This window comes from Stigmatopora argus, chromosome 20 (assembly GCF_051989625.1).
Source record: "Stigmatopora argus isolate UIUO_Sarg chromosome 20, RoL_Sarg_1.0, whole genome shotgun sequence".
NCBI classification, from domain to species: Eukaryota; Metazoa; Chordata; class Actinopteri; order Syngnathiformes; family Syngnathidae; genus Stigmatopora; species Stigmatopora argus.
Window position 1 is genome coordinate 13,204,830 of NC_135406.1, and position 11,424 is coordinate 13,216,253.

The window sequence follows — 11,424 nt, forward strand, 5'->3', positions numbered from 1 at the left end:
AGGCCCTGTCGTCATCATCAACAACAAAAGCCTAATTGTCATCACACCCAACAATTGCGTATGACGAAATTGGTAGTGCTTCTCCATAAGGTGCGTTTTCTCGGCAAAAGACCCAAATAAGTGATATAAAAAGCTTAACATAAGCTTGCTTAGGTGTCGTAATTTTGAAACCTCCAGCCGGCGACGCGACCAGTCACTATCTACCTGGTAGATTTCAAAATTGGAGGTTTCAAAATTACGACAAGGTAGATTCTACCTTGTACCAGGTCAGGACTCAAACCCCAACCACAAGCGTGGCCATCGCGAGCATTAATAAGTATAGTTGTATGGATATAATTTTGTTATTTAATCTGTTATTATTGTGTGTTTGATTGATTATTATATGTCTGTTTTGGGTGGACGAAAGTGTTCAATAAATTAACTTTATTTTTCTAAATCATGCTTGATAATGACGTCATCAACACTCGCCGTTCGTTGCGATTGATATGCGCTTTTGTCTCCTTAGTTTGAAAAACATCCACTGTCAATCTCTCTTTTGCCCCATGCGGCAATTCACTGAAAGACGTCAGAGATTTTAGGACACGCCACGAATCCGTTCAATCTCACTTCTACTGCGAGGCGTTTTGCCCAAACGGTTTGGGTGCACGCGGAAACTTTGCAGGCTGGTTAGCTTAGCTTAGCCTATTATACCCACTAACAAAGAGAAGAAACAAGGCGCTTGGGATCGTCACATCGCTTAGCAAGCAAACATCGAGCCCAGAAATGTCAGGTGAGTTGACTTTTGACTCTCTTGTGTCGCAGATTTATTACAACCGTGTGTTGAATTGTGCTCTACAAAGGGCTTTATTGAATTTGATAAATACAACCACATTGATCGGACCAAACAGGAGAAAGCGAAACACTGTCTTCGAAACATAGATCTTCAAATAAATTGGATATGACAGCAAAACTCCATATTCAGACACTCAGTCCGCTGAATTCTGCAGTTTTCGGCACACAACCATTTTACTATCGATAACACATTTTTGAATTGTAATTGTACATCTTGTTTTCCATATCTATTATTCTTGCTGTTTCAAATTCTGCATATTGATTATTTGTGTAACCAGGGCTGCTTTAAAATTATAGAATTAAAATAAATATTAATAAATACAATTAGGCGGTTTAGTGGGAGATTGGCTTGGGCGTCGGCCTCACAGTTCTGTGTGGAGTTTGCATGTCCTCCACGGGTTTGCGTGAGTTTTCTCAAGATAATTCCGGTTTCCTGCCACATCCCAAACGCATGCATGGTAGGCTGGTTGGTGTGTGTGTGTGTATGCCTGTTCATCTCCTTAAGCCCTGCGATTGGCTTGATACCAATTCAGGGTGTAAAGTAGTGTTTCCCAACCTGAGGCACACTTTTTGCATTGGAAAAAATCTCAAGGCACACCACTAGCTGAAAATCTTTAAATTATTTATTTAATTTATTTCTTTTATATTTATTATTTATATTTTTATGATTTTTATTTTTTAATGTTTTGTTATTATTTATATTAATTTAAAACGATGTCACATATCAACATCATAAAGTTGTTCCCATCATGTTCTTTTATTGTCAGGAATTAAACAATCCCACCCAAACTATTCCAAAATAAAAATAAAAATCACACTGACTGATGTTAAAATAATTAATGCAACGTTTTTAAACCTTATTTTAATTTTTGACTTTTTCTCCCAATATTACGCAAAAGTCATGTGCCCAGAGACTTAACGTCGGCAAAAGTTGATGCCCCTGAAACCAAACAACTTCCAGTTCACGTACCGTAAAACCAGGAAAACAACTTAAATCTCATAACATTACAACTGTTTTCCTCCCAATATTACTTCAAGCACCTAACATTACATGAAGAGCTGTTTTGTGCTCACACAGACTTAACCTCAACAAAAGTTGAAGCCTGGATAACCAAAGAGCTTCCGGTTTACTTTTCATAAAAATAAGCAACAAAATGACTTCGAACTCATAATACAGTGGTACCTCGTCATACGACCGCTCGTCATACAAAATTCTCGTCTTATGAGGGAAATTTCGATCAAATAATTCGCCCGTCATGCGATCAAAATTTCTTGATGCGACCAAGCCAGGTCTTTTTTGCATATCTTTCGTGTATAACAATATCTACGCGCTCGGAACGATTAATTCAGACGAGTTTCTCATATGACCAGGAAACGCACAACGCGTGGGCAAAAAGAGGGCTTTCTGGGTAATGAAGTATACTCGTGCACACAACACCCATAGGCAATGGCAACCTTTCTCAGAATAAAACTTCATTACCCACAATCAATACGTGGGTAAGCTAAACTATTGTATTTCCTGTTATTCTTTCTAAGGAAAGAAACTCCCGCGATCGTTCTTTAAAGACTATTTCTCGTTGGCAAGTGGTCGTGCGTTATCCTATTGTGATGACATTTGTATGCGACATTATCGAAATATTTTGAAGGGTAGACAAAAACAAACAACTCTTGATGCATTCGTTTTGAAGCCTTCGGCGGAGCGGCCAGGTGGTGTCAACCCGTAGAACTACGTAAGGTAAAAAAAGATTACAACAAATTTAGAATTTAGTTTTGTTTGAAGTTACATTAAACGTTGAGTGTCTGTATATAGTTATCCAAGTTAATTTAAATTTGTTTGTTCGTTTACGAGCGCATTGTTGCCGTGGATAAAGCCCCCCGAACCCCCCCCCCCCGCCTCCGTGTATGCCGCTGTCTCTACCCGCAAATTGCGTTTAAGTCGAAAAATGTTCGTAAGTCCAATTTTGTATTTTTTTCCGAGTAGTGCTTCTTTCCGCCGCTAATACCGATGCCTGGCGCTGTGAGGGCTCAGCTCACCCAGCATCTACCTTCTTCTTCGTTGCAATGCGGAAGTGCGTGAACGTATCTCCAGTGGGCAAAGAACCTTTTTTCATTTGTATCATTAAATATCTCGTGCATCCATTATTGAATATGGTTGGTAAAAAGCGAAATGCTTCTGTTGAGGGAGTTGCAAGGAAGAGGCAAGCCATTTCATTTGAAACGAGTGGCAATAATAACGAAGCTTGATGCGCGTGAGAGTGGTGATTGTTTCACGGGCATACAACTTGAATCGTTCGACCGTCAGTACCATTTATAAACAGAAAGATCGAGCAGCAGGACCCAAATATTGAACGTTGCACAAAGTTTGCAAATCAATTGAATGATGCCTTACAGTGCTACCGCATCATTTATGATGAAAAAAAGAAGAAAACTGTGCAATCGTCGTTAGATTGCTTCTTTCGGCCAGTTTCTAATACATACATCGCTCTCTCTCTCTCTATACAGTACTGTACATATTCTCTCCATTTTATTAAATGTTTTTTTCAGTACAAACCAATGCGTGTTACTTATACAAGCCTTAAACATACAAATGCACTTGTATAAACCTTCAATATACTTATATAGGCCTTAAACATAAATTATAATACAAAATATAGCACTGAATCAACTTGCAAACAAATTCAACTTATGAACAATCGCTCGGAACCTAACTCGTTCGTAAGTAGGGGAGCGTCTGTAGTTCGATTGTAATCTCTCAATATTGAGCATTCTCTCTGTTATTTAAGTTAACTTCGTGTCAACTGATGTTTGTTTCCCTACTCTTGTTTGTCCCTCCTGTCTTGCCGTTCCTCTCAATCAAATCAAAACCCTTTATTGTCATCATACACAGTTGCGTATAACGAAACTGGTGGTGCTACTCCACAAAGTGCGATTTCCCAGTAAAAAACAAAACAAAAAAGTAATATAAAAATATAAAAAGTCGCATCCTGGCAAGGTAAATTCTAAAATATTGCGCAATCTAAGATATTGCACAATTGTTATTGCACACCCAGAAGTTATTGCACAGAAGGGATTGTGTGTCGTGCTAACGCAAGTTCAGAGTCCTGAAAGCTGTGGGAAAAAACTGTCCTTAAGTCTATTTGTCCATGCTTTGTGAAACCTGTAGCGTCTGCAGCAGCTGGAACATGTTGTGACCAGGGTGTTATGGGTCCCTGAAAATGCTGAGGTGGCGAGGGCTGGCAATGTCATCCAGTGAGGGCAGAGAGTAGCCGATGATCTTCTGGGCGGTGTTGATCACTCTCTGCATGGCTTTTCTGTCTGTTGCCGTGCTTCCAGCGTACCACACAATAGTGCAGTATGCCAGGATGCTCTCCACAGTGTTTCTATAGAAGGTTACCAGAAGCTTAGTGTCCCTATAGAAGGTTACCAGAAGCTTAGTGTCCAAGTTGTTCCTCCTGAGTACCCTCAGGAAATTGAGTCGTTTCTGGGCCTTCTTCACCACTGCCGTGGTATTGGTAGACCAGGAGAGCTTGTCCGTGACGTGGACCCCCAGGAATTTGAAGGACTGGACCCTGTCTACGCATACAGTGGTACCTTGACATACGAGCAATTCGAGATACGAGTAAAATTTCGAGCAAATAATTATCTCTAGATACGAGACAAATTTCGAGATACGGTAAAGCCAGGTGGCCAAGACATGAGATGCTGTTTATGATTTTAGCGCACTGTCTTTTTTTGCCGCATCTCTTTCGTGTATAACAGATATCTACGAGCACTGGGCGGAGCGTTGCATTTTTTTCAGTGTATTTTTTCCCCGTCACTCAGCGTGAATGGCGGAGTGATCGCTAATACGAGGAGGAGTATATATTACTTCTCCTTGGCATGTGGTCGTGCGTTATCCTATTGTAAGGACATTTGTGTGCATCATTTTCGGAATATTTTGAAGGGAATACAAAAGCAAACAGCCCATCGATAGTGAAAGTCAGGGTGGAGGCGGGGCAAATAGAGCAAATAGGGCAAAACAATCGTGAAACGAAGAAAAAAAGGTAAGATTTCTGATTTTCGTCAGCGGGAAATTTTAGGTGCGCACTATATTCGAGTACTGCGTTTTTCCAGATTTTTTTGGCCCAAAATTACCTGCGTGTTATTTTCGAGTGCGCGTTATATTCGAGTAATTACGGTAAGTTTAGTGTAAGGTTAGATTATTTTTTTTTTGGAGTTTGTCTGCATCGTAATCCAAATTTATTTAAATTTGTTTGTTATGAAACGAGCGTGTTGCCGTGCAAAAAGCCCATGCTAACGTTAGCATCCGGTGGGATGTAAACAGGCATTACAATGATGATCGTTAGCTCTCTAGGTAGATAGAAGGACCTGCACCGAACTGCCAAGAGCTCTAAATCAGGGGAACAGTGAGTGTTACTGATCCTACTGTTGCAGCACCAGTCATTTTGTATGTACGTACACGCAAAGGCCCTCACCCCTGCTTTTTCCGGATTCTGTCGTTCGGTCCAACTGGTGTAGCGTGCGGCTAGCTAGCGATACCGCGGTATCGGGGATTTGCGGGTGTAGCCACGTTGATCCAATCCCAGCTGTCTCCGGGCCAGAGGCGGGGTACACCCTGAATCGGGGGCCTGCCAATTGCAGGCCACGTGGAGACGGACAACCATGTCCAATCAGCCTGCCATGCATGTTTTTGGAATGTTACACTTGCAATAACAAATAAAATACTTTCCAACAAAGTTCATCCGAACTGAGGCTAGACCAGAGCATTCAGTTTCTTAATTGTTATCTTTGCAATATTTTTGTGACTTTGTTAAAAAAACCATGTTCGTCTAAATTATAAGACAGGTTTTTGGTGCCTTGCTGATTGAAATGTGAAATTTGAATGACCTCGTCTTGTAGTCGATGACAAGAGATATTACAAAATGGTCCTGGAGAAGTATTTCTAAAGCAGCAAATATTTTTGGGGACACAAGATTACAAATGAAGAAATCAGATTTAATCCCTGTCTTTAAGATATCAGTCATCGTCCTGAGTGCCAGAAGTCTGCTCCGATGGTAGAAGAAGAAAATGAAGAATTTGGACGCATTAAAGATGAACAAGAGGAGCATTTCATTAAAGTTGGAAGACTCCACAATGAGGAGGAGCAGCATCTCCTCTTAAAGGAGGAGGACGACACACCCTATGATGAAGAGGAAGATGTGGACATACCCAAGTGGACCAATGAGCCCTTGAGTGAATATGAAGATCCGGGTAAGGCCAGTAGATGGGTGGAGTGTCCCAGTGGCAGTAGCTCAAAAGCAAGTTTCCAGGCAGAATACCTCATGGCTCCACCATGAAGGGGGGAGCGGGCGGGCGAGGCAGGGGGGGTGAGCGGGCGGGCGAGGCGGGGGGGGCGAGCGGGCGGGCGAGGCAGGGGGGAGCGAGCGGGCGGGCGAGGCAGGGGGAGCGAGCGGGCGGGCGAGGCAGGGGGAGCGAGCGGGCGGGCGAGGCAGGGGGGAGCGAGCGGGCGGGCGAGGCAGGGGGGAGCGAGCGGGCGGGCGAGGCAGGGGGGAGCGAGCGGGCGGGCGAGGCAGGGGGGAGCGAGCGGGCGAGGCAGGGGGGAGCGAGCGAGGCAGGGGGGAGCGAGCGAGCGGGCGAGGCAGGGGGGAGCGAGCGGGCGGGCGAGGCAGGGGGGAGCGAGCGGGCGGGCGAGGCAGGGGGGAGCGAGCGGGCGGGCGAGGCAGGGGGGAGCGAGCGGGCGGGCGAGGCAGGGGGGAGCGAGCGGGCGGGCGAGGCAGGGGGGAGCGAGCGGGCGGGCGAGGCAGGGGGGAGCGAGCGGGCGGGCGAGGCAGGGGGGAGCGAGCGGGCGGGCGAGGCAGGGGGGAGCGAGCGGGCGGGCGAGGCAGGGGGGAGCGAGCGGGCGGGCGAGGCAGGGGGAGCGAGCGGGCGGGCGAGGCAGGGGGGAGCGAGCGGGCGGGCGAGGCAGGGGGGAGCGAGCGGGCGGGCGACTTAGGGGGGAGCGAGCGGGCGGGCGACTTAGGGGGGAGCGAGCGGGCGGGCGAGGCAGGGGGGAGCGGGCGGGCGAGGCAGGGGGGAGCGAGCGAGCGGGCGAGCGAGGCAGGGGGGAGCGAGCGAGCGGGCGAGCGAGGCAGGGGGGAGCGAGCGAGCGGGCGAGCGAGGCAGGGGGGAGCGAGCGAGCGGGCGAGCGAGGCAGGGGGGAGCGAGCGAGCGGGCGAGCGAGGCAGGGGGGAGCGGGCGAGCGAGGCAGGGGGGAGCGGGCGAGCGGGCGAGCGAGGCAGGGGGGAGCGAGCGAGCGAGCGGGCGGGCGAGCGAGCGGGCGGGCGAGCGGGCGAGCGAGCGGGCGGGCGAGCGGGCGGGCGAGCGGGCGAGCGAGCGGGCGGGCGAGCGGGCGAGCGAGCGGGCGGGCGAGCGGGCGGGCGAGCGGGCGAGCGAGCGGGCGAGCGAGCGGGCGGGCGAGCGGGCGAGCGAGCGGGCGAGCGAGCGGGCGGGCGAGCGGGCGAGCGGGCGAGCGAGCGGGCGAGCGGGCGGGCGAGCGGGCGGGCGGGCGGGCGAGCGGGCGAGCGAGCGGGCGAGCGGGCGGGCGAGCGAGGCAGGGGGAGCGAGCGAGCGGGCGAGCGAGGCAGGGGGAGCGAGCGAGCGGGCGAGCGAGGCAGGGGGGAGCGAGCGAGCGGGCGAGCGAGGCAGGGGGGAGCGAGCGAGCGGGCGAGCGAGGCAGGGGGAGCGAGCGAGCGGGCGAGCGAGGCAGGGGGGAGCGAGCGAGCGGGCGAGCGAGGCAGGGGGAGCGAGCGAGCGGGCGAGCGAGGCAGGGGGGAGCGAGCGAGCGGGGCGAGCGAGGCAGGGGGGAGCGAGCGAGCGGGCGAGCGAGGCAGGGGGGAGCGAGCGAGCGGGCGAGCGAGGCAGGGGGGAGCGAGCGAGCGGGCGAGCGAGGCAGGGGGGAGCGAGCGAGCGGGCGAGCGAGGCAGGGGGGAGCGAGCGAGCGGGCGAGCGAGGCAGGGGGGAGCGAGCGAGCGGGCGAGCGAGGCAGGGGGGAGCGAGCGAGCGGGCGAGCGAGGCAGGGGGGAGCGAGCGAGCGGGCGAGCGAGGCAGGGGGGAGCGAGCGAGCGGGCGAGCGAGGCAGGGGGGAGCGAGCGAGCGGGCGAGCGAGGCAGGGGGGAGCGAGCGAGCGGGCGAGCGAGGCAGGGGGGAGCGAGCGAGCGGGCGAGCGAGGCAGGGGGGAGCGAGCGAGCGGGCGAGCGAGGCAGGGGGGAGCGAGCGAGCGGGCGAGCGAGGCAGGGGGGAGCGAGCGAGCGGGCGAGCGAGGCAGGGGGGAGCGAGCGAGCGGGCGAGCGAGGCAGGGGGGAGCGAGCGAGCGGGCGAGCGAGGCAGGGGGGAGCGAGCGAGCGGGCGAGCGAGGCAGGGGGGAGCGAGCGAGCGGGCGAGCGAGGCAGGGGGGAGCGAGCGAGCGAGGCAGGGGGGAGCGAGCGAGCGAGCGAGGCAGGGGGGAGCGATGCGAGCGAGCGAGCGAGGCAGGGGGGAGCGAGCGAGCGAGCGAGCGAGGCAGGGGGGAGCGAGCGAGCGAGCGAGCGAGGCAGGGGGGAGCGAGCGAGCGAGCGAGCGAGGCAGGGGGGAGCGAGCGAGCGAGCGAGCGAGGCAGGGGGGAGCGAGCGAGCGAGCGAGCGAGGCAGGGGGGAGCGAGCGAGCGAGCGAGCGAGGCAGGGGGGAGCGAGCGAGCGAGCGAGCGAGGCAGGGGGAGCGAGCGGGCGGCGAGGCAGGGGGGAGCGGGCGGGCGAGGCAGGGGGGAGCGAGCGAGCGGGCGAGGCAGGGGGGAGCGAGCGAGCGGGCGAGCGAGGCAGGGGGGAGCGAGCGAGCGGGCGAGCGAGGCAGGGGGAGCGAGCGAGCGGGCGAGCGAGGCAGGGGGAGCGAGCGAGCGGGCGAGCGAGGCAGGGGGGAGCGAGCGAGCGGGCGAGCGAGGCAGGGGGGAGCGAGCGAGCGGGCGAGCGAGGCAGGGGGGAGCGAGCGAGCGGGCGAGCGAGGCAGGGGGGAGCGGGCGAGCGAGGCAGGGGGAGCGGGCGAGCGGGCGAGCGAGGCAGGGGGGAGCGAGCGAGCGAGCGGCGGGCGAGCGGGCGGGCGAGCGAGCGAGCGGGTGGGCGAGCGGGCGAGCGGGCGGGCGAGCGGGCGAGCGAGCGGGCGGGCGAGCGGGCGAGCGAGCGGGCGGGCGAGCGGGCGGGCGAGCGGGCGAGCGAGCGGGCGGGCGGGCGGGCGGGCGGGGCGGGCGGGCGAGCGGCGAGCGAGCGAGCGAGCGAGCGAGCGGCGAGCGGGCGAGCGGGCGAGCGGGCGAGCGGGCGGGCGAGCGGCGGCGAGCGGGCGGGCGGGCGAGCGGGCGGGCGAGCGGGCGGGCGAGCGAGGCAGGGGGGAGCGAGCGAGCGGGCGAGCGAGGCAGGGGGGAGCGAGCGAGCGGGCGAGCGAGGCAGGGGGGAGCGAGCGAGCGGGCGAGCGAGGCAGGGGGGAGCGAGCGAGCGGGCGAGCGAGGCAGGGGGGAGCGAGCGAGCGGGCGAGCGAGGCAGGGGGGAGCGAGCGAGCGGGCGAGCGAGGCAGGGGGGAGCGAGCGAGCGGGCGAGCGAGGCAGGGGGGAGCGAGCGAGCGGGCGAGCGAGGCAGGGGGGAGCGAGCGAGCGGGCGAGCGAGGCAGGGGGGAGCGAGCGAGCGGGCGAGCGAGGCAGGGGGGAGCGAGCGAGCGGGCGAGCGAGGCAGGGGGGAGCGAGCGAGCGGGCGAGCGAGGCAGGGGGGAGCGAGCGAGCGGGCGAGCGAGGCAGGGGGGAGCGAGCGAGCGGGCGAGCGAGGCAGGGGGGAGCGAGCGAGCGGGCGAGCGAGGCAGGGGGGAGCGAGCGAGCGGGCGAGCGAGGCAGGGGGGAGCGAGCGAGCGAGGCAGGGGGGAGCGAGCGAGCGAGCGAGCGAGGCAGGGGGGAGCGAGCGAGCGAGCGAGGCAGGGGGGAGCGAGCGAGCGAGCGAGCGAGGCAGGGGGGAGCGAGCGAGCGAGCGAGCGAGGCAGGGGGGAGCGAGCGAGCGAGCGAGCGAGGCAGGGGGGAGCGAGCGAGCGAGCGAGCGAGGCAGGGGGAGCGAGCGAGCGAGCGAGCGAGGCAGGGGGGAGCGAGCGAGCGAGCGAGCGAGGCAGGGGGGAGCGAGCGAGCGAGCGAGCGAGGCAGGGGGGAGCGAGCGAGCGAGCGAGCGAGCGAGGCAGGGGGGAGCGAGCGAGCGAGCGAGCGAGGCAGGGGGGAGCGAGCGAGCGAGCGAGCGAGCGAGGCAGGGGGGAGCGAGCGAGCGAGCGAGCGAGGCAGGGGGAGCGAGCGAGCGAGCGAGGCAGGGGGGAGCGAGCGAGCGAGCGAGGCAGGGGGGAGCGAGCGAGCGAGCGAGCGAGGCAGGGGGGAGCGAGCGAGCGAGCGAGCGAGGCAGGGGGGAGCGAGCGAGCGAGCGAGCGAGGCAGGGGGGGAGCGAGCGAGCGAGCGAGCGAGGCAGGGGGGAGCGAGCGAGCGAGCGAGCGAGGCAGGGGGGAGCGAGCGAGCGAGCGAGCGAGGCAGGGGGGAGCGAGCGAGCGAGCGAGCGAGGCAGGGGGGAGCGAGCAAGCGAGCGAGGCAGGGAGCGAGCGAGCGAGGCAGGGAGCGAGCGAGCGAGCGAGCGAGGCAGGAGCGAGCGAGCGAGCGAGCGAGGCAGGAGCGAGCGAGCGAGGCAGGGGAGCGAGCGAGCGAGCGAGCGAGGCAGGGAGCGAGGCAGGGAGCGAGCGAGCGAGGCAGGGAGCGAGCGAGCGAGCGAGCGAGCGAGGCAGGGAGCGAGCGAGCGAGCGAGGCAGGGAGCGAGCGAGCGAGCGAGGCAGGGGAGCGAGCGAGCGAGCGAGCGAGCGAGGCAGGGAGCGAGCGAGCGAGCGAGGCAGGGAGCGAGCGAGCGAGCGAGGCAGGGGAGCGAGGCAGGAGCGAGCGAGGCAGGGAGCGAGGCAGGGAGCGAGCGAGGCAGGGAGCGAGGCAGGGAGCGAGCGAGGCAGGGAGCGAGGCAGGGAGCGAGCGAGCGAGCGAGGCAGGGAGCGAGCGAGCGAGGCAGGGAGCGAGCGAGCGAGCGAGGCAGGGAGCGAGCGAGCGAGCGAGGCAGGGAGCGAGCGAGCGAGCGAGGCAGGGGAGCGAGCGAGCGAGCGAGGCAGGGAGCGAGCGAGCGAGCGAGGCAGGGAGCGAGGGAGCGAGCGAGCGAGGCAGGGAGCGAGCGAGCGAGCGAGCGAGGCAGGGAGCGAGCGAGCGAGCGAGCGAGGCAGGGAGCGAGCGAGCGAGCGAGCGAGGCAGGGAGCGAGCGAGCGAGCGAGCGAGGCAGGGAGCGAGCGAGCGAGCGAGCGAGGCAGGAGCGAGCGAGCGAGCGAGCGAGCGAGCGAGGCAGGGAGCGAGCGAGCGAGCGAGCGAGGCAGGGAGCGAGCGAGCGAGCGAGCGAGCGAGGCAGGGAGCGAGCGAGCGAGCGAGCGAGCGAGGCAGGGAGCGAGCGAGGCAGGGAGCGAGCGAGGCAGGGAGCGAGCGAGGGAGCGAGCGAGGCAGGGGAGCGAGCGAGGCAGGGAGCGAGCGAGGCAGGGAGCGAGCGAGGCAGG

General features: G+C 59.1%; 1 protein-coding gene across 2 annotated transcripts in view; it reads left to right on the forward strand.

Moving 5' to 3' along the window:
• Positions 1–472: 472 nt before the first annotated feature.
• Positions 473–11,424, forward strand: part of LOC144065318 (uncharacterized) — an 18,091-nt gene continuing 7,139 nt past the window's right edge. The window contains exons 1-2 of one of the 2 annotated variants that reach the window (XM_077588055.1): positions 473–769; positions 5,845–6,081. In XM_077588055.1, coding sequence (XP_077444181.1) covers positions 763–769; positions 5,845–6,081 — 244 coding nt within the window. In that variant the 5' untranslated portion in view covers positions 473–762. The remainder of the gene's footprint in view (positions 770–5,844; positions 6,082–11,424) is intronic. The other variant, XM_077588056.1, reaches the window with a different exon arrangement.